At 55.3% G+C, this 21,522-nt stretch overlaps 2 protein-coding genes across 8 annotated transcripts in view; one reads left to right on the top strand and one right to left on the bottom strand.

Annotated features, from left to right (window-relative positions):
* LOC136105872 (dynactin subunit 2-like) overlaps positions 1–15,989 on the top strand; it is a 78,196-nt gene extending 62,207 nt beyond the window's left edge. The window contains exons 1-15 of one of the 7 annotated variants that reach the window (XM_065845775.2): positions 2,574–2,664; positions 6,129–6,243; positions 6,849–7,070; positions 7,689–7,757; positions 10,710–10,806; positions 10,925–10,986; positions 13,925–14,023; positions 14,107–14,267; positions 14,354–14,501; positions 14,584–14,766; positions 14,891–14,968; positions 15,102–15,173; positions 15,289–15,391; positions 15,503–15,594; positions 15,676–15,989. In XM_065845775.2, coding sequence (XP_065701847.1) covers positions 7,035–7,070; positions 7,689–7,757; positions 10,710–10,806; positions 10,925–10,986; positions 13,925–14,023; positions 14,107–14,267; positions 14,354–14,501; positions 14,584–14,766; positions 14,891–14,968; positions 15,102–15,173; positions 15,289–15,391; positions 15,503–15,594; positions 15,676–15,762 — 1,287 coding nt within the window. In that variant the 5' untranslated portion in view covers positions 2,574–2,664; positions 6,129–6,243; positions 6,849–7,034 and the 3' untranslated portion in view covers positions 15,763–15,989. Of the gene's footprint in view, positions 1–2,573; positions 2,665–6,128; positions 6,262–6,339; positions 7,071–7,688; positions 7,758–10,709; positions 10,807–10,924; positions 10,987–13,924; positions 14,024–14,106; positions 14,268–14,353; positions 14,502–14,583; positions 14,767–14,890; positions 14,969–15,101; positions 15,174–15,288; positions 15,392–15,502; positions 15,595–15,675 lie in introns of those variants that run through there. The other 6 variants (XM_065845772.2, XM_065845771.2, XM_065845769.2 and 3 more) reach the window with 6 other exon arrangements.
* A 1,221-nt stretch (positions 15,990–17,210) lies between these two features.
* Positions 17,211–21,466, bottom strand: LOC136105874 (aurora kinase C-like). The gene is made up of 9 exons (XM_065845778.2): positions 21,361–21,466; positions 21,235–21,283; positions 20,772–20,907; positions 20,429–20,483; positions 19,523–19,714; positions 18,896–19,034; positions 18,345–18,493; positions 17,783–17,957; positions 17,211–17,474 (listed from the first exon to the last, which is right to left on the bottom strand). The coding sequence occupies exons 2-9, from the start codon at positions 21,280–21,282 to the stop codon at positions 17,298–17,300; spliced, it is 1,071 nt and encodes a 356-aa protein (XP_065701850.1). The 5' UTR covers position 21,283; positions 21,361–21,466; the 3' UTR covers positions 17,211–17,297.
* Positions 21,467–21,522: the final 56 nt, after the last annotated feature.

The following is a 21,522-nucleotide window of genomic DNA, read 5'->3' as shown; positions in this document are numbered from 1 at the left end:
GACGGTGAGCCTGACACGGAGACAGCACACGCGGCAGTGCTGACGGGGCTGCCCCAGGCTGAGGACGTCTCTGGAGGACACTGGACTCTGCCCAGCGGCCCCTGCACCAGTACTTGGGCTGGGTAGGCTCAGAGGGGAAAGTCTGAGCTTGTGCTGACACCCTCGTACGCATTGTCCCCCAGGAAGCTCTGTTCAGCACTGAGCCCTTGTGAAACACTCTTCCTACAGCCTCACTCTGTATCTTACAGTCCTGAGACCAGTTACTCATACAGAACTAAGTCTGCTGTTACACTCTCTGGTACTGAATTGTCCATACAGGCTGTTATCCTCGCTTTCCTTTTTTGGAAGCCTGTGGCATGGTCCAGGCTCACTCACCCCCTGCACATTTCATAGCCACGCGCTGTCCTTCAGGGCTGCCCAAGAACAGCACTGCCACTTACCTGAGACAAAGCACTCCAGGGGAATCCTTGCTTGTTTATTTTCTCTCTCGTTCTTCTCTGCAGTTTGTATTCTTTAGGACTTACAAACCAGTTAAAAAACAAACATGCCAAAAAAACTTCAACCATGAAACAATCAAATGATGTAGCTCATGTTTGCTAGTCACCTTATGTGCAGATTTGGAAAGTGCCCAAGCAGCAAAATTTAGCAAACAGAAAACTGAAAAGCACATGGTGGCAGAGTTGAGGGGTGCCCATGGTTGCCTTGCGGGTGTCTACGCCAAATGCTTTGCTGTTTGGTTAAGTCAGTTTTCAGGCATTTTTTTCAGTGCTCTGGGAGATACTCAGTTTCTTCTGCTTTTACATCAGTAATAGGTTCTTTACAGACATCAGATTCTGCAGTCTAATAGGGAAAACTCAGGTGATAAAAGTGGCTGTGCCGCGGTTTTTGTGGGGTGACGGAGCCAGAGTTCAGTGATGAGAACCGAACACAGATGCTATTCAAGCTATGCCTGTGACTCATCACGGTATCTCAAGTGATCCCTTCCTCTTGTAAAATTGATAAAATGGTGTTTATCTATTCCTGTAATGCCCTGTGAGATCTACATTGATAAAGAATTAAAAGGAACTTGTAGTTTATTATTGTAGGACAACTAAACAATGGCTTAGGGCTTCAGTGAGACAGGCTACTGGTAGTGGTGCATGTTTTGGGGACCCTGTTTGAGCAGTGGTTATGCAAGAAGAAAACAAGATGTGGAGGGCAACGCATGAGAACAATACAGAGGATGGGAGGGGAGAGAGAACCAACACAAACTGGGGTTTGCTGGGTGTAGTAATTGCCTTTTTCAGATATATTCTTCCTGAGTAGTTCTCTACAGCCTTACTTGCCTCAAGACACAGTCACACAGCCTTATTTCCAAAGGATTCCTAAAGGCTGTAGTTAGGAGTGAAACTTCATAAAACTAATGCAGGCTGATAGCGTTGGGTATTGAAGTGATAAGCAGAGTCCATTAGAGAGGTACTACGGGTACTGCTTTGCTGGTAGACAAGGAACACATAGCTGTGAATTTGATAGGAGCGGATTCAGTGGATTCCAGTATGTTTGGGAATGCCATTGCTGGACATTGTTGTGATTTGTGATCTGGTCAGCAGCGCAGGCTCGTGCTGCGGTGCAGTTCTCGTGTCGGACCGCAGTCTGCTCTGGACTGAGAGGCAGAGGCTCACAGAAGGGCCATGGGACATGGAGTCCCTGCTTGATGCCTGGAAGAGATGGGGACATCTACTTTTGTGATATGTTGGTTTTCAGCCAAATGTCTTCCAGATTTTCTTTTAATGAAAAGTTTCTCATAAAGAACCACATTTCTGTCAAAACATGCTTTAGCAGAAAAATGTTCACCAATCCTATTTAACAACCTTTTTATGCTTCATTTTCCTTATAAGGAGGAGGGCTGCTTTGAGTGCCCAAAGAACAGAGTAATCCATACAGACAAGCTCCTCCTCACACCATTACTTGCTTTAATTCAAAAGCATTTGAACTATTAGCAAAAGTTCCAGCCCGTCAGTGCCTCCATTATTCACACAGTGGGCAGCGACACTGACAGACTGCACAGGCGAGTGCAGCCCGGGGCTGGGGCTCCTGGCACACGGGTGATTTATTGAAGCTAATTATGCAGACCAGCAAAACTCAGGGACTTCACTTACAGCAACCGTGCAATGCACAACCCGTCACTGCCTGAAACATGACCCGGATAGCGAGTTCCTTAGTCCCCGTGGAACTGAAGGGAGGTTGTTCACTGCATGAGACACGGAGGGTAATGCCGTTTTCATTAGTTTATTGGGTGCTGATGCATTCATTGCAGGAATACCGTTGCAGCATTAGTACAGTTAAACCGAAAAATGAGATCACGAGTGGTTTACACACCCTCTGTCCTGCTTACTGACCCTGTGTTTTCTTGCTTCATCTCTCTGTAGGGCTCCTCATTCTGATCCCTCTTGATTTCTCTCTCTCACATTTTCTTTAGATCTTTGTTTCTCTGTCAGCTCCTCAGTCTTCTGCCATGCCTTATTTTTCCAGTTCTCTCTCGTACTCTGCAGCACTTTATTGAAATACTAGCGGGGCGGCTGGGGGCGGGGCCACAATCAGGGGCGGGGCCACAACCGGGGCGGGGCCAGGGCGCGAGCGGAGCGGAGCGGCGGTTGGTCCGCGAGCGGGATGCGCGGCGGGCAGGTGAGTGAGGGGCGGGCGGGTGCGGGTGCGGGCGCGGCGCAGGCGGCACAGGGCGAGCGCTGTCTTGGGGTCACTGGGTGGTTTTGGGGCCAACCCCGTGTCCGGCCCGGGGAGCAGGGGCGGACTCATCCCGTCCCCGGCTCCTCCTCGCTGGGGCCGGGCAGCGACGGCCCGGGGGCTCCTGCGGCGGCGGGCGGGTCCCGGTGCCCGCCCGGGCGGGGAAGGGCCCGGCTGGTGCTGCCGGGGGCTGGCGGGAGCCGCGCTGCGGGCGGGGTGGGTGCGGCTCCCGCGGGGTCCTGCGGCCCGGGGCTTGGGGTGCGGGGCTGATGGTGCCGGGGAAATGAAGCCGTAACGGCGTTGATGAAGCGCTGCCCCGCCTGTGCTGGTGCTGCCGTAGGACGGGGCCGGGTCCCCCGCAGTCCCGAGCGCTCCCCAAACCGTGTGGAGTCCTGGGAGCTCGGGGGGCTGAACTCCCCCCGCCCCTCAGGGACTGCGAAGGGGCCAGAAAGCAGACAGGGTCGGCTTTTTGTTGGCTAGTGTTTCACTTCTGTTTTTTTCATACTAAATTTATGGGCAAGTTGAAAATAGCCTTTTATTTTTATATGTATCAATAAACTTTTGGTAGTACGTGGTGTCTGTATAGTTAATTTTTGAGCACCTAAATGCCAGTAAGAATGTAACGAATGACATATGATGCGAACTGTTGTTGAAACTTTTTTTTTTTTAATTAGAGTGTTGATGGGATATTTTGCTGTGGCTCCGTTCACTTTCTGTTCAGTGCAGTCTTCAGTCTAGGACTTTTGAATAGAAAAAGTTAGTCCTTCCAAGAAAGGACTAGTCCTTCATAGGCATGAGGTGTAGACTTGGAGAGCTGCTTAAATACATGATCAGAATTAAAGCCAAATTTTACTTAATGTTGCTGCTGTTGGTCTTCACTTTCATTAACTTCCCACAACTCCCTCATGGTTTGGAGCTCTGAATCACAATTTTTTCCAGGCTCTAACACATTTTTTTTTTCTCCAAGGAGGGGCTACATTTAAAAGAGAGATTCCTCACAAATGCAAGTAAATAAAATTGAGTTCTGATTATTAAAACTGTATAAAAGTGACACCAGTCCTACAGGTCTGGACTATTTCTGAACATGTATCCATCACGTGGGAATGTCATTGGGTTACAGATCATCTGTGCTTCATGCTCTGACAAGACAAAATGCTGAGACAGGGATGAGCTCCAAAAGAATATAGAGATACAATGCCATGGTTTTCTTTGGTGGTGGTTTGTTTCTAGGAGTGCAGTGTTAACTGGTGCCAGCCTGCAGAGTCTTTTGCTGCCTGACCTCTCCTTTTCTTCCTCTTTCATGGCTGTGATTTTGATTTGGATAATTTTAGAAGAACAATTAAGTTACCTGTGTAAATGTCCTGGTAATACCAGGAAGGTAAATGCTTGAAACAGTAGTGAATAACTTGGCTACAAGTAGAATTCCTTCAGAAGAAGGAAGAACAACAATAAGAGGAAGCAAATAGCAAGTTACCAAGAATTTGTGTGTGTCAAACTATCAAAGTTTTGTTGCCAAATGTTTGGCAATATGTTCCAAATGGCTGTTGTTGGTATACAGAATTTTTCAGTAAATTTAAGAGTTCTGTGTGGCAAAACATGTCCCTCTGTCCCTGTGTCCTGTGTCAATAGCATGTCCATGGCAGAGCTGTTTCCTGCTCTCGGTATCGTCACAGTGGTGCTGTGATACTTGACGTAACAGATGGGTTTAGGAGTGGATGGAGAACATCAGTTTTCTGTAAGGGCTGTGAATACTGGCCCTTTTCTCCGCTGCTTTCCCGTATGCCCACCCTGAAGCTTTTTTATTTTACTCCCTTGTTCCTGGTCTAAATATTTCTGAAGCTGCTGCAGGTTTGCAGTTTGTGCTACTGCATTTTTGTAGGGTTCTAGTTGCGGTTTGTTTCTACCGTGGCAAAGTGTCAAGACATCGTTTTCAGTTTAAAGCTGCATTCTCTGCAATCAGTACTGGGCAGCGCAGGTGAATCTGCTCTGCTGTGCACACCTGTGCTCCAGGGATGCTCGTGGCTTCTCGTCAGAACACAGGGGGTGTGTGGGCATCCTGCGCTGGGCTCTAGGTCTGAACGTGTGTGTTTCTGCTGCTGAAAGGTGGGGTAGAGCGTGTGCCTGTTAAATGTTTGAAAATGGAAATAGTTGCTTGTTGTTGGATCAGCACCAGCAGAAATTTTATTCTCAAACTGTAATACAAATAACCTAACTAATTCCTAACTAACGTTATTTATCATGTTTCTGTGCCTAGTCAGCTTTGTTGAAAAGTTTCTTACTGTAGAGAAAGTTCAAATGCTTGTTGTTAGTGCAGATGTTTTCAGTAGGCCGGTACCTATAACTGGTAACAGTAGGCACTTCATTATTTAGTCCTATCGCACTGTGAGACAGCTGCCAAACAAAACGTACAGCATCTCTGAATAGGCTGGAATGTTCATCTCCTGCTTTTTGGCAAACTTTGTACTTGGATGATGATTTGCAAGACCATGCTTGTTTCAATTAAAAATTCCAAGAAATTGCTTTAGTAATACTGTTGAGATACATTGTATGGTTTGTATTTGCCTTTCAGTTAAACAGGAACTGGAATGTTCCTTTTCCTTAGGTTTCCTATAGCAGAGACTCAGGTATGGATTCCAGAAATTCTTCTTAAATAAATAATTTATTCACAAGATACGGTGTATCCCAGAACACAGGATCACCAGAGCAGATTGCACAGGAACGTGTCCAGGCGGGTTTGAATGTCTCCAGAGGAGACTCCACACCCCCTCTGGGCAGCCCGGTCCAGTGTCGAGCATCTTGAGCTGAGTGCCTCCTGAAGACGGACCTCAAATAAACACAATATTAGGCAATTGTGCCCCCACAATCCAAGCCTCCCACTCCCCACACATCACTCTGGGCCAACTGCAAAATTAGAGAGTCTGGGCTCTCCCCATTCTTTATTGGATCTCTTCATTTTTGTCAGGTGGGCTGTCCGTCAGTGTCCTGACCTCCAGTTGTTATTTTGTACCTGCAGCTGGAGAAAATAAGTTCTTGGCCGTAACCAAAGCATTCTTCTGTTAGAAGCTGTTATGTTCCTTCACTTATCTCCAGGGATACAACTCCCCTTAGAAGCTGGACTAGGTGATCTTAAAGGTCTTTTCCAAACAAAATGTTTCTATGATTCTGTCTTCTGAGGCCATTTTTGCTTAATGAGAAAGTTTGAAAATTGAGAGCTTGCAGTGTAAGCAAACTTATGTAGGCTAAGTGATTCTATATTAGCAATTTCTAAACAAGTTATATAAGAAGCAGTATACCCAGTAATTCAGTAAGCTAAGGCAGTCTGTTCCCTAATAGCGGGGCTGGCTGAGGCCGCCCCGGGAGGTGGTACAAGGGCATCTGAGGCTCACCCGGGGGGCTTCTCCCCGTAGCTGCATGGGGCTTGGAGCGGGCACCTGCTTCCCGGACAGACAGAGCGCTGATCAGCTGGATGGCCATGCCACTGCACCGCTCTTCACCTGCAGCACCGCCTGACATCGTCCTCAAGTAAGCTGTGGCCGGCCGGTGAGTTACAGGAGGGTCTCTCCGAGAGGGGCAGAGGTTTTGTGTGCTCGGGGCTGGGGGTTTTTGGAGTGGGAACAGGTTTAATGCCATCTGGGGGAACCTGTGGGACGTGCCACAGAAGGACGTGGCCTGTACACCCTGCTGCAGGGCTGGCTGGGGGTGCTCGGGCCCCCACTCCTGCCCTACGCCCCCCAGGCCTGCTGAGACCCCAGACTCAGGTACCGTTTCGGGGCAGCCCCCGTTGCCTTATGGGCTGGCAGGTCCCTGTCCCCAGGAGGTCACAGCAGGGACTCGTGGGGGGAGTCCATGTTTGCAACAAACGTGCTTCTACGTGCACCTTCTGTGACATTCAAACACTGCCTTTTGGCCTGGCCCTCCTGCCACAGGGGCAGGTGTGCAGGGACCCCCGTGCAATGGGGGGGGCTCTGCGGGGCTCTCGTGTGACCGCCTCGGGCTTTGTTGGCTCCCACTGACCCCTCCTCGTCAAGTGACTCCCTCCAGCTGCCTCGGGGTCCCCAGATCACCCCCATGGCCGCTGTACAGCCCCTGCAGTGCGCCCCGTCCTGCCCTGCGCACGTTCCCCGCAGCGCTCCCCAGACATCACTGCCGGCCGCCCCCGCACGGCCCTGCGGCCCCGCTGAGCCCGTGCAGGCCCCGCCCCGCGCGCTGCTCTCGCGAGAGCGGCCCCGCCCGCCCCGGAGCTGCTCGGCGGTACCGGAACCGGGCACCGACCGCCCCCGTCACTGACCGGCCCTCGCTACCGACCCCTGGCCATGGCCGACCCCAAGTACGCCGACCTGCCCGGCATCGTGAGTGCGGGGCGGGGGGAAGCCTGGGGGTCTGAAGGGACGGGGGGCTGGGGGCATCAGGGCATCTGAGGAGATCTAGGGGCGGGGTTCCTGAGGGAGCCAGGGGGAGAATGAGGGGTTCTGGGGGAGTCTGATTCGGTTAGAGGAGGAGATCTGAGGGGACGGAGGGGGTTTGCAGTGGCTGGGTGGGTCTGGGGTAACTGTGGGGATCAGAGGGGTTTGGGGGGGGTCTCTGGGTCAGTAAACGGGGCATTTGGGGAGACTGGGGGTGTCAGGAGAAGGGAACGTGTTAGAGGGAGCACCGGCTGGGATCAGAGGCATTTGAAGTGTCTGGGGGAACAGGTGTCTTTGAGGGGTTGGGAGTACCCTGAATGTTTGGGAACTGTAAGGACCTGGGGCATTTGGAGGTGCTGGGGGAACAGGGGTGTGTGGGGACATCAGTGGTGTCCAGAAGGGATGTGGAGGCTTTGGGGAGTTGGAGGGTGTGGGGGCAGGTAGCTGCCACACGTGCTTGTGGGCTGAGGCAATATCTGAAACTGAGGCAGTTGTGTTGATCACAAATAAATAACAAACAGCCGAGGAGAGCTGGGGTTTCACCAGAGCGCATTTGTCCTGCAGGCCAGGAATGAACCTGATGTCTATGAGACCAGTGACCTGCCCGAGGATGACCAGGCTGAGTTTGAGGCGGTAAGGCCTTGCTGGGGCTGTGCTGCGGTGAGAGGGTGAGAGTGTGCCTGTACCCCCACCACGCAGCCATCCAGCACAGTGGGACTGGCACCGTGGCAGGGAAACAGCTCCTGTCCCTTGCAGTGCCACGTCTTCTCCCATGGTGAAGTGTCCCAGTGATGCATAACATGGTCAAGGGCAGCAGAAGTGAGCAGGGCTGGCCAGCCTTCCTGTCCCCGTTGGCTTTGGGCAGTACCTGCTAGACAGCATACGGAAGACAAGTGCAAACTATTGAGGTGGATTCACTCATAAAACGGCTCCAAGTGGTGCTGGGGTCCCACAGACTAGCCCTGTGCTGGAGCCCATCACACCCAGGCTGTGGCCATTCTCTGTGGGACTGCCATGTGGTGACTTTGACGTGGGTTGACACCAGGGGCCTGTCCTTAAGCCTACTGGTGAGGCAGAAAGCTGATGGGTGCTTGTGGATGGGCCCAAATGGTTGCTCATTGTCTGCCTCAGACCCCACTTTGCTGGCACATGCTGCTGGTTGGTCTGAGCTGATGGAGTGAGGGCTGAGCCACAGCAGCACAGAGGCTGGACCCAGCTTGTCTGTGCAGTGCAGACAGTGTTTGTGGGGCACACTGGACACCTGGCCCCGATTCTGAGAGAGAGCAAAGAGATCCCTTGTGAGATCCAGGGTGGCAAGACACACTGAAATGGGTTGTTTCCACCTAAAGTGGCCCCTGACAAGCCTCAGTCGTACCGAAATGGTGCCTGAGAGTAGAGCAGTGACACACCAGTGATTCCCCCAGTGTTTTCCCTTCCTTGTGGCCCCTGCTGCAGACAGGAGGTGAAGGGTTGTTGGGGTTTTTACTTGCTGTAACCTCTCCTGGGAACCCCTCACGCAGCTTTGTTGTGTTTCTTGGCTCTCATGTGCTGAACTGACGTGAGTTTTCTCACCGCTTTTCCCCTCCCTGCTCCTCCCCGCCTTGCCTGGACGCTAGTTTGCACAAGTAAGCTGGTTCACCACTGCTGGTTCTGCATGCCATTTGGGGTGGATTTTTGCATGCAGATGTGCACAGCGTACCACAGCCACTGTCTGTTGCTGTACCACCTGATCCTGGCTGTGGGTCACTCCGCTGTGGGGCACAGGCAGCTGGCAGTGGCTGGGCATCCTAGGGTGCAATGTTGTGCTGCTGCTGCCTCCCTGCTCTGCCCTGCCCTGCCCTCTTTGCATGTTCTCTGCCTGACTGCACGTGCTGCACTCCTTGTCCTTTGGGACCTCCATGGACCTCCTGACCTCCCCATGATGTGTCTTGGCTATGCTGCACTCCTACCCTGGCAGCCTCGGGCCTCTCTGCAGTCATGCTGCCTGTGCAGAGGGCTGCCGCCCAGGGCTGGTCACTGCCGTCCTGCCGCAGCCCATCCTGCCAGGCTTTGTGGCACACTGCTGGGCTGGGCAGGATGCAAGCAGGCAAGAGAGGTCGTGCTGAGCCCTCACCCAGGCTGCCAGCACAGCATGGGGCTGACTGTTAAGCAGCTCATGCCCCTCTAGGGACTTGCATTGGGCTTTTGTCCCCCCAAAGTGCAGGCAAGGCCTCCATCCTACCCCCAAGAGACCCAGTGACCTGCCAGGCACTGGGCTGCTCCATGGGACCTTGTCCTGTCCCAGGCTCTGCTCACATCTTCCCCCAAGGTAAAAGAAGAGCTGGAGCAAGGTTATCAAAGCTGGGGCTTGACTGCATCACCCCCAGACTCTGGCCACATCCTGCTCCCATGCTTTCTCTGGGAATGCCTTGTGGTGGCCATCACCAGCGTGTCCCCAACTGCCCCTGAGTGTCCCACCAAGGGGTCCAGCATGCTGCTGCCCCTACTCTTGCAGCCGCTGCCTTTGCCTCCACGCTGGTGGCCCTGCATCCCACATGGCTCCTGAGCCCTCACACAGGGCTGGTGGGGCCACCCTGGTAACAGCCTTGGCACAGGGATATGGGTGATGGCGGGCCATGCATGGGACAAACCTTCTAACGTGGTTTTTGTCTCTCTCTCCCCCCTCTCCTCCTAACCTTGCTCTGACTTTCTCACCTCTGGGAAACGCAAGGAGCTGGTAAGAGCCCGTCTGTCGGCCACTGTAACACTGCAGTCTGTTCACAGGCGCTCGCTGCTGCCTCCCCCCAGCCAGATGGACCCCCTAACACTGCTTGCGCTGCTCCTGCTGTTCTCGCTCCTCTTGTCCATCTGCAGTGTGCCAGGGCTCCCCAAAAGTGCTTCAGGCCACAGCCAGGCACAGGGGCTGAAGAGGGGCTACCATGGCCCAGGGCAGCAGGTGGGGGAGTCCTTCAGGTGCCTCCTTGCAGGGCCCAGCAGGGTCAGGGCCCCCTCACTGCAGTGGGGCATGAGGAGAGCCCAGACTCACCATCTCACCTTGCCAGGTTCTGGGCAAAGCCTCTTTGGTCTTTGATGGTCTGAAGTCCCGCAGCTCCCCCAATGTCCCCTGGATAGCTGGAGCCACTCTAAAATACATATGTGGGGCAATGCTAGCCGTGCTGCGCTGGAAGAGGCTCCAAGGTGCTCACAATGTGTATGGGCTCAGCAGCAGGTTTCCTGATACTGGTTGTGGGGCTGCCAAAAGGTTTCAAGGCTCAGTGTACACTTGCACCTCTGGCCCTACTGCCTGGTCCTCATGGGAGGGTTTTGCTGCCTGCCGTGCTGGGGCAAGCCAGGGGTCTGATGTCCCCACTCTAGACCCTGGGGCTGTCCCACATCTTGTACAGCCTTCGCTGCCCCAGCAGACCCTTTGTGGGGTTCTGTCCCTGTCTGTCAGTCCTTGGGGGCCGCCTTCACCTCCCTAGTCGGTTACTGTCCACCCTCTCTTGAGCACTGACTCCAGACGGATGCCGGTGCTGCAGGGAGGTGGCAGCTCTGCCAACAAACCCTCACAGCTGCCTCATTCCTGACACCAAGTGTTGTGTTCAGGAGGAGCTCACCAGCACCAGTGTGGAGCATCTCATCATCAACCCCAATGCTGCTTATGAGAAGTTCAAGGACAAGCACCTGGGCACTGAGGGAGTGGGTAAGCCAGGGATTTTGGGAAGGGTGGGCTGTGGGAACTCCGGGTCACTGAGCAGACCTCAGTTAGGGCACAGCTGCCCTGGATATTTTGGGGTGACACCCTGCTCTTCCTCTTCCAGATTTCTCTGATCGCATCACCAAGACCAGGAGAACGGGTTACGAGTCTGGGGAGTATGAAATGGTGAGTCCAGAGCACGTGGGGATGTGAGCCAGTCATCCCTATTAACTCCACAGTGATGTCCCTGCCCAGGGCCACAAATCACACAGAATCACAGAAGGGTGGAGGTGGGAAGGGACCTCTGGAGGTCATCTGCTCGAACCCCAGTGCTCAAGCAGAGCCACCTAGAGCCAGTTGCGCAGGACTGTGTCCAGATGGCTTCTGAATATCTTCAAGGATGGAGACTCCACCACCTTGCTGGGCAACCTGTGCCAGTGCTAGGTCACCCTCTCAGTAAAAAAACCTTTCCTGATGTTTAGGGGGAACCTCTCATGCTTCACTTGTGCCTCTGGTTCTGCCACGGGGCTCCATCCTCTTGGCACTCTCCTTTCAGGTATGGATAAGACCCCACTGAACCTTCTCCAGGCTGAACAGTCCCAGATTTCTCAGCCTCTCTTCACAGGAGAGATGTTCCAGCTGTGTCAGCATCTTTGTGGCCCTTTGTTGGGCTCTCTCCAGTTTGTCCATGTCTCTCTTGTACTGGGGAGCCCAGGCTGGACAGTGTTCCAGGTGTGACCTTGCCAGTGCTGAGGAGAGGGCAAGGATCCCCTCCCTCGACCACAAGACCTCTAATGCTGCCCAGGACCTTATTAGCAATCTTCGCTGGATTGTGTTTAGGTTGATGTCCACCAGGACCTTTTCCACAGAGCCACTTTCCAGCTGGGTGGCCCCCAGCATATACTGGTGCCAGGATTGTTCCTCCTTAGGAACAGGACTTTTGCACTTCCCCTTGTTGAACTCCATGTGGTTCCTGTTGGCCCATTTCTCCAGCTTGTCCTGGTCCCTCTGGATAGCAGCACAACCCTCTGGCATCTCAGCCACTCCTCCCAGTGTGGTGTCACTTGCAGATTTGCTAAGGGTTCATCCTGCCCCCATCATCCAGATCATTAAAGAAGACATTAAAGAGGATCAGACCCAGCATCAACCCCTGGGGTACACTGGTTGTTACTGACTTCCAACTAGACTTCAGGATGATGATCACCACCCTCTGGTTCTCACTGTTTGGCCAGTTTCAATCCACCTCTGGGCTTGCTTATCCAATCCAGACTTCAACAGCTTCTCTTTGACAGTGTCAAAGGCTTTCCTGAAGTTCAGGTAGGCGATACCCACTGCACTTTCCTTGTGAGCCAGGCCAGTCATCTCATTGTAGAAGCTTATTGAGTTGGTCCAGCATGACTTCCGCTTGGTTGAAGCCATGCTGATTCCTCTTGATGATTTTGTTATTCACATGCTTGGAAATGGTTTCCAGGAGTTGGCTGCTCTATCACCTTCCCAGGGAATAAGGTGCGGCTGACTTCCTGTGGTTCTCCGAGTCCTCCTTGACCTGCTTGAAGATGGGGCATGATATTCACTTTCCTCCAGTACTCTGGCATTTCTCCCAGTCACCGTGACCCATCAAAGATTATTGAGAGTGGCCTTGCAATGCCATCAGCCAGATCACTCAGCCCTCGTTGAGGGATCAATTTTGCAATCAGAATTGGGTAAAATAATATTAAACCTCAAACATGTTTGTGTCAGACAGGTTTTGTGGATGTGCTGACCTCTTCTGGATACACGACCACCCCCACCACATAATGAAGCTCAAATGATTCTGAGCGATGCTGGTGCCTTCCTGACAATATCAAACCAAAATAATTTCAGTATTTTTCTCCTGGCAATTCTTCCAGTCCAAGAATTCCTGTAGTGACACCCCCTGCCCGCAGGCTGTTGTATAGACTCTTTTATCTAAAGGGAGTGGTCGCTGGGGAGGAGCAGGGCAGCGGCAGGGTCCGGCTTGTGCATCTCCCATCAGCCAGATCCCTCAGCCCTCATGGGTGCATCACATCTGTGCCCATGCATCTGTCTATGTCCATTTTCCTTAAGTATCCCCTGACCTGATCCTCTTCAGCCAACAATATGTCTGCCTTGCTGTAGCCTTCCCCCAGCCTCTGTGACCTGGCATCCCTGAGAGTTAATCAGGCCAGTAGAGATGGAGGGTGAAGGGGGCCTTTAGTGCCTCGGCCTTTCCTATCTCTTGTGTCCCCAGGTTCCTCACCTCATTCAGCAGCAGGTGGCCATTCCCTCTCATCGTCCTTCTGTTACCTGAGAGCTTACAAAAGCCCTTCATGTTGCCTTAGATATTCCTGGCCAGGTTGAGTTACATCTGGGCTTTGGCTTTCCTACACTCATTCCTGGCTGCTCAGCAATGTCAGTCTCAGGTTCCCTGTCCGTGCTCCAGCCTCTGCCTCCTTTCCTTCTGTGTCTGGGTTTGGTCAGAAGCTCCTGTTCACCCAGGTGGCCTTGTGGCTTTTTTGTCTGATTGCCCACTTGTTGGGATGGAGAGCTCTGGAGCTCAGAGGAGGTGATCTTTGAACATCAACCATCTTCCTTGGCCCCCTCTTCCCTCCATTGCCTGATCCCAGGGGACTCCTCCAAGCAGATCTTTGAAGACACCAGTCTGCTTTCCTGAAGCCCAGCCTGTGAGCCCCCTCCTCCCCACCCTTAGCACCCTGAACTCCACCAGCTCATGATTGCTGCACCCCAGGCTGCCTTTGACCACCACATCTCCAACGAGCATGTTGTTGGTGAAGATGAGCTCCAGCAGAGACCCTCTTCTCGCTGGTGCACTTAGGAGCCTCCTGGGCTGCTTATATCCTCCTGTGTTGTCCCTCCAGCAGACATCTCTGAAGTCCCATATGAGGACCAGGGCGCACAAACATGAGGTTGCTCCTACCTGTCTGTCGAGGGCCTCATGTACTTGTTCTTCCTCATCAATCCCTTTTTGTGCCTTTTTTGCACAGGTATGGGCAGGCACCAAGAAGTACCAGCATCCAAGTCACCACCCCCCCTGCCCTTGGTGCCTGGTGCCACAGGTGTGTTGTGAACCTCTGCTTGACCCCCAAACCTATTCCTCTCTCCACAGCTTGGTGAGGGTCTTGGTGCCAAAGAGACACCCCAGCAGCGATACCAACGGCTGCAGCATGAGGTACAGGAGCTGGTTAGGGAGGTTGAGCAGATCCAGGTGAGCATTGCCCCTGGCATGGGGGTCGGTGGGGAGGTTGTTGCAGTGGCGTGACACAGTCACATTTCCTCCCCAACCCACAGAGCACAATGAAGGAGTCAGCAGCAGAGGAAGAGCTGACGCCCATGGCCTTGGCCAGACAGGTTGAGGGCCTGAAACAGCAGTTGCTCTCCAGCCACCTGGAGAAACTGCTGGGTCCTGCCGCGGCCATAGACTTTGCAGACCCCAGCGGTGCCGTGGCCAAGTGAGTGGGGTCCCAGGGTCCCGGTGCTGCAGCCTGGGGAGCAGAGGGAGGATGTCAGCATCCCCCTACCTTTTCCCCATGCCCAGACGCCTGCTGCAGCAGCTGGAGGTGGTGAAGTGCAGCAAGGTGACACCAGGGAAGAGCCCTGTCAAAGGCCCAGTGCCCACCAGAGATGCTGTCACCTTTGAGCTGTACTGGAGGCCAGAGCAGGACCAGTTTGCCCAGACTGCCAAGGTGAGCATGGGGAGAGGGAGGACACTGTCTCTGACTCCAAAATGAGGCATCCTGCTACCTCACCCTCCTCATCTTCCCCCAGATTGCGGAGCTGGAGAAGCGGCTGGCACAGCTCGAGGCAACAGTACGGTGTGAGCCCCACAGCCAGGTGAGGGGCCAGGGGCTCCTGCCATGCCACTCTCTTCCCCCCCATCCTGCCCCACTGATGCAATTTACTTCCCCACAGAATCCGCTGTTGGTCGGGCTGAAAGGCACCAGCCTTGTGGTGAGTCAGGCGGAGTGGGGGTGCATGCAGGGTCCCTCTTCCCCCACCCCATGCCCACATCACTTGGCAGGGGCAGTCTGGGAGTGCTGCCATCTGCTCCCCTCACCCTGCTGTCCATCCCAAGGAGACCATGCAGGTCCTGCAGGCCAAGGTCAACATCCTGGATGTGGCTGTGCTGGATCAAGTAGAGGCCCGGCTGCAGGTGAGGGGGGACGGAAGGAGGGAACTACGTGGTGGGTGTCACAGGGCTGTGGAGGGTGCACTTACCGAGGCTGTGAAATGGAGGGTGGACATTGCTGGATTTGGGGGTCTCACATTTGCTTCCTGCTCACCAGAGCGTCATGGGGAAAGTGAATGAAATCGCCAAGCATAAGGCAACTGTGCAAGATGCCGACACCCAGAGCAAGGTAAGAGCTGGTGGGGAGGGTCCCCCTAAGGCAACCCTGGCATAGTGGGGGATAGGTTGAGCCCTTCCTTCAGACTTGCTGACACCCATGCTCCTTGCCCCATCCCATCTCCCAGATCCACCAGATCTATGAGATGATGCAACGCTGGGACCCCGTGGCCAGCACCCTGCCTGATGTTGTGCAGAGGTTGGTGACCCTCAGGGACCTGCATGAGCAAGGTGAGAGGCTGGATGGGATGTTGGAGACAGTGTCATGGTGTGCCCAGGGATATCCTGGGAGGTCACTGCTTCGCTCCCCAGCCCAGCAATGAGCTTTCTCCTTCCTCCCAGCTACACAGTTTGGGCAGGTCCTTGTGCACTTAGACACAACGCAGCAAGAGATAGCTGGTGCTCTGAAGGACAACACTGTGCTGCTGGCAGAGGTTAGTCCCGCGAACACCCGATGGGGTGGAGTGAAGTCCCCATCCTGCTCCCCCACTCACCTTCCCCTCTCACCCCTACAGGTCCAGAAGACAATGAAAGAAAACCTGGCCATTGTAGAGGACAGCTTTGCAGACATAGACACCCGCATCAAGCAGCTGCAGAAGTGAGAGCACCCTGGAGACGCCACCCCTACCATCGGGCATTCCTACCCTGTCCTAGGCCCTGCAGCCGCCTGGGAATGACTCCTTCCCTCCACAGGTACCAGCCCCTCTTGTATATAGCCTGGCTCTGCCCCCCTGCTCAGTGTCGGGGCTGGAGGGGTCCACCCCACCTCTGTAATCCCACTTGGGGACGGGGAGCTCTGTAGCCCCCCCAATAAACAGCTCAGCTCAAAGTGCATTTGTGTCAGCATCTCCTTCAGAGTGTGCGGTGTGGCCCAGCACTGGGTTTTGAATACATCTTTTAATGGTGCATAAAGCCCCCCTCCCCACCGCAGGCTTCTTGTGTCACTAAATCTAGTTGCTCTGTCGGAAACATGTGACCCATGGGAAACGTGTCCTCACTGCCAGCTGTGGGACAGGGTTATTTGTGTGTGTGTATGTGGGAATGAACCCGAGTGGGTAGGGAGAGCCTGGGGCAGGGGCACATGCCCCCTCCCCACCCCCCGGCTGGCAATAATGATTGCTGCTGGTACCGGAGACAGAAGGGAGAAGCCTTGCATTTGGTGAGTGAGAACCTCGTGCTAAGCTCACCCTGAGTGGATCCAGCTGTGGGGTGGAGACACCCCCAAGCTGAGGTAACAGGGGCAGCTGTTGTAGCAGAGCTGGGCTGATGATTTTATAATTGGTATTTAGGTTAGAAGCAATGCTGTAAGGTCACATCTTAAAATATATTAAGAGACTAAATGGAAATAGTTGCTTGTTGTTGGATCAGCACCAGCAGAAATTTTATTCTCAAACTGTAATACAAATAACCTAACTAATTCCTAACTAACGTTATTTATCATGTTTCTGTGCCTAGTCAGCTTTGTTGAAAAGTTTCTTACTGTAGAGAAAGTTCAAATGCTTGTTGTTAGTGCAGATGTTTTCAGTAGGCCGGTACCTATAACTGGTAACAGTAGGCACTTCATTATTTAGTCCTATCGCACTGTGAGACAGCTGCCAAACAAAACGTACAGCATCTCTGAATAGGCTGGAATGTTCATCTCCTGCTTTTTGGCAAACTTTGTACTTGGATGATGATTTGCAAGACCATGCTTGTTTCAATTAAAAATTCCAAGAAATTGCTTTAGTAATACTGTTGAGATACATTGTATGGTTTGTATTTGCCTTTCAGTTAAACAGAACTGAAGTGTAATACCTAGGAAGCCTGAAGTGATTTAAAATTGTGTCTGAAGAGGGATGTTATGTTGTTACAAGATAAAATAACTCAGCTGAAAAAAAAAAATTGGAGGGCTGAAGAGAAAGGTGAGGGGCAGCCATGTGTCCCTGTGCTGGCACGGGGAAGTTTGAGCTTTTCTTGTTTCATGCTTTAGTTAACCTCAGGGATACAGTGCTATCCTAAGGTATTTACCAAAGATAGAGGTTGATGTTTATGATACTACTGTAAGCCTGTCTTTAAGAATAATACTTAAAAGTTTTATTTTATTCTGCAGTTTACTATGTAGAGGTGTACATAGTGTCAGTGTTGCTGGGGTGGGGGCTCAGGGGTCGGTGGGGGGCACGTAGGCAGGGGGCAGTACCCGTCGGGAGTGGGCACGCACCCAGGGGTGCTGCAGCACGTCCTGCAGGGGCAGGCGCTGGGCCGGGCTGCGGCGCAGCAGGCGCGAGATGAGATCACGAGCACCCTCGGGCACGGTGGAGGGGAAGTGCAGGTCCACCTGGCAGGGATACAGAAATGGAGGGGGCATAAGGACCCCCCCACCCCAGCACTGAGGTCCCTGGACCCCCCCCAGCTGTGGGTCTCCCCCCACAATAAGAGTGGGAGTTGTCGGGCATGGGATGTGTATGTGGACCAAAGGGAGGGTCCCCATGGCAGGGAGATCTGGAGGGTCTGTGCTCCCTAAATGTGGGTGTCTCTGTGGCAGGGAGAGTACAGCATGTGAGGCTGGGGGGTGCTCTGGGGTCCTTGTAGGTCCCTGTAGGTGCTCCCCAGGGTGGGTGGGGATCCCTAGGGCACAGTCCCCACCTTGGTGATGCGGCGGTAGGTCTCAGCATGGGAGGGGCTCTCGAAGGGGGGGTGCCCAACCAGCAGCTCATAGCAGAGCACGCCCAGGCACCACAGATCCACCTTCTCGTCGTGCTCGCGCCCCTCCACCATCTCGGGGGGAAGGTAATCCAGCGTCCCGCACAGCGTCCTCCGCCTGGGGGGTCACCCCATGAGGAGACAGCCCCATGTGTACATGCACCCATCAGCTCTCCAGAGGTATGTAAATGCAGTTCTGTGTTAGGGGGAGCCTCCCATTGGCATGTTGGGGCCCCTTGGGGTGCTTGGTGGTCGTTGTCCCCTTTCCCCCTAGGTTGGTGACACCATCCCCAGGGGGTGTCCCTGTCCCCACAGGGTGCCCCAGGAGGGATCCCCATTGAGCCCCCCCCAGCCCCATAGGGCCCCCTCCCCAGGCCATACCAGTGGGAGGGCATGTGCACAGCCCACCCAAAGTCAGTGATCTTCAGCTCCTCCAGCCCCATCAGGTGCTCCCCCAGATCCATAGGGCCCCCCACAGCCCACCCAGGGTCCACCACAGCTGTACCGGAGGGAGGGGGCGTGCACAGACCACCCGAAGTCAGCGATCTTCAGCTCCCCCATCAGCCCCAGCAGCAGGTTCTCAGGTTTGATGTCCCGGTGAATCACCTTCTTCCCATGGCAGTACAGCAGCGCATCTGCCATCTCCTCCATCAGCTGGGGGAGCCAAAATGAGAGGTGGTCAGGGCACCCCTAAGTGCCTCCTAAATCCCTCTGTGCCATCCCAGGGTCTCCCACATCCTCCCTGGCTGCACAGGGGGTGGATGCCACGGTGGGGCAGATAACAGATCCTCTATCACATGGGGGCTCAGAGCACCCTCACACCCCCCAGGGTCCCCCACTGAGCAGAGTGTGGCCACTGTGGGTGCGGCAGCAACTCCTCTATCAGCTGGGCATGGAACAGGACACCCTAAAACTGACTGGGGGTCCCCAGGACCACAAGACTGGTCCAGGGGGACCTCAGTGTTTGGGGCTGGTCAGGGGGCCAGATGCCCATGTGTGGGGGTGCCCCTGGTGTCTGGGGAAGTTCCAGGGTGCTCCATTTTGGGGTGACCTGACCGTGGCAGTGCGGGTGGCATCGAAGCGGCCTTGGCGCTGCAGCTCCTTGTAGAGCTCCCCCCTGGGCGCGTACTCCAGGATGAGGAACACCCGCCGCTCGTCATGGAAGTAGTTGTAGAGGCGCAGGATGTTGGGGTGCCTGAGGGGAACAGGGACACACAGTGAAGCTCCAGGACCCCCGCACTACCACCCCAGGGTCTCCAGTGCCACCCACCATCACCCACGGGATCTTGGTGACCCACACTCAGTGTCATCTAGGGGACTTCTGTTACCTAGAGGACCCCAGTGCCACCCACCATCAACCCAGCAGAGCCCAGGACCCAACCCCCACCATCACCCAGGTGACACTGGGACTCCCTCATTGTCAGTCCAGTGCCATCCACTACCACCTGGGGTGAGGGGAAGGGGGGGAGAGTGGGTGGGTGTTCCAGGACCCCTCACTATCATACTGGGGGTTCCTCAGGATCCTCCCACTGTCACCCAGTGGGTCCCTGAGTGCCGCCTCATTGAGTTAGGGTCCCACCAGTGCCACCCACTATCACCCAGGAGCTCCCTAGGACCCTACCACCACCACCACCCAGGGTCCCTTGCCTCCCCCCGAACACCCCCATGCTTGTGTTTCCTGACTGTAAGTGGGCCATGATCTCGATCTCTCGCCGCAGCTGGTGCTCCACCCCTTCCTTCTCCACCTGGGACTTGAAGAGGACCTTCAGGGCCACCAAGAATTTCGTGCTCCGCTCCCGTGCCAGGTAGACGCTCCCAAACTTGCCCTTCCCCAGCGGCCGCCCAATCTCAAAGTCATCCAGAGTAAAGGTCCGTCTGCAGGGTGGGGAGGCAGAGACATATGATAGTGGGGGCACTCCATCATGGGGGACACCCAGCACCTGCATCCATACATAGTCAACACCAACCCCAGTGTCACCTATCAATGCACAGGGGTCACAGGACCATCCCACCATCACTCATGGGGGATCTCCAGGACTCCTCCCTCCTGCAGTGTCATACTGGGGTTCCTCAGTGCCACTCAGGGTGTCCTTGGACCCCCCACAATCACCCCAGGGTCCTCAGGACACCCCACAGTGCCACTCACTATCACCTAGGAGGGTTCTCTGGAACCTCCCTGTCTTATCATACTTGGGTCCCCAGCAGCCCCCCTCTTTACCCCATGGTCTCCTCAGTGCCACCCACCATCACCCCTGAGCCCCCTCCCCCCACCAACATCCCAGGGTCACCGCCCCCACCACATCACCAAGAGGGTCCCAGAATACCCTCCCACTGCCCAGGAAGTCTCTGGGTCCCATCCCCCGTGCACTGTCATACTGGGGTCCTCAGACACCCACACTAGCACCAGGGGGTAGTTGGAGACCCCCAGTGCCACCCAGTGGGTCCCTGACAACCCCTCATCACCCCAAGGTCCCTAGGACCGTCCCACGTATCACCCCAGGGTTCCCAGTTTTGCCCATCACTCCATGGGTCCCTGCTGACCCCCAGACCTCCCCAGTGGCACCCCCTCTCACCTCCCCCCTCACTCACTGGGGTGGAAGAGAGGCTGGCAGGGCAGTGGGCTCCAAGGGCACCTGCTCAACTCCTGCGGGACAGAGGTGTCAGCTGGGGGAACCCCCGAAGAACACCCCTGGGGGTCCCCCATAACCCTACATGGGACCTGGGCATCCAGGTGCCTCACTAAACCCAGGTGCTCGGTATCTCCCTCCCAAGGGCCACTCCTCCCGAAGGAACCCAGGCGTCTGGGCTCTCCACTCCCAAGAGATTCCTCCTCCCAAAGGGACCCAGACCTCCCATCCCCCAACTCCTCCCCAAGGGACCCTTTCATCCGCCTCCCTTCCTCCCTCGTGAGCCCCAACTTCCCGCCTCGTACCTGGCAGGGCCCTGGGCTTGCCGGGGGCCAGGCCGGCGGCTTTCGGGAGCAGGGCCGGCTCGGAGGCGGGGGGGTCGGAAGCAGGCGGGTCCTTACAGCGCACCGGCTGGTGGGCCGGAGGGGCCAGGGCCCCGCACTGCCGGCAGGTTAGGGATCACCGAGGGGACACCCCGCCCAGGGGTGGGGGACACCTCCAAAGGAGACCCCAACACCCTTCAGGGACACGTCATGCCCCCCGCCCCCCAAAAGGGCCCGGGGTAAACCCTGAGCCACCCCAGGGACGGGGACAACCCCCCACCAGAGAGGGCAGGAACCACCCTGAGGGTACCCCCGGAGATGGGGGCCCAGGGGGCACCCCGAGACCCCCTCGTCCCAGGGACGGGGCACCTCCAGAACGGGTAGCGTCACCCTGAGACGCTCCCCCCGCGAAGGGAGCGCCCTGGGAATGAGGAGGGAGCATCACCTTGGCCAGGCGGGATAAGTTTGGGTTCACGTTCTCCTTCTGCGCCATCCTGGGGACAGAGGGCACGGCGTCACTACGAGACCCCGCAATACCCCAGAGGGCGCCCGCCGTGCCGCGCGTCCTTACCCGCCGCCTCAGCTCCCGCTCTCTGCCCTGTGCGCCGCCGCCGCGTTTCAAATCTGCCACTCTCTCTCCCATTGGCTGACACTTGCCGCGCGCCGCTCGTCCATTTGCCTCTGGTGGGGACAGTTCCGCCCCTACCCACAAGCCCCCTCCCGGCGCGCTTAT

This window comes from Patagioenas fasciata, chromosome 10 (genome assembly GCF_037038585.1).
Source record: "Patagioenas fasciata isolate bPatFas1 chromosome 10, bPatFas1.hap1, whole genome shotgun sequence".
In the NCBI taxonomy this organism is placed as follows: Eukaryota; Metazoa; Chordata; class Aves; order Columbiformes; family Columbidae; genus Patagioenas; species Patagioenas fasciata.
The sequence above is the reverse complement of the archived record's forward strand: the minus strand, read 5'-3'. Positions and strand labels throughout refer to the sequence as shown.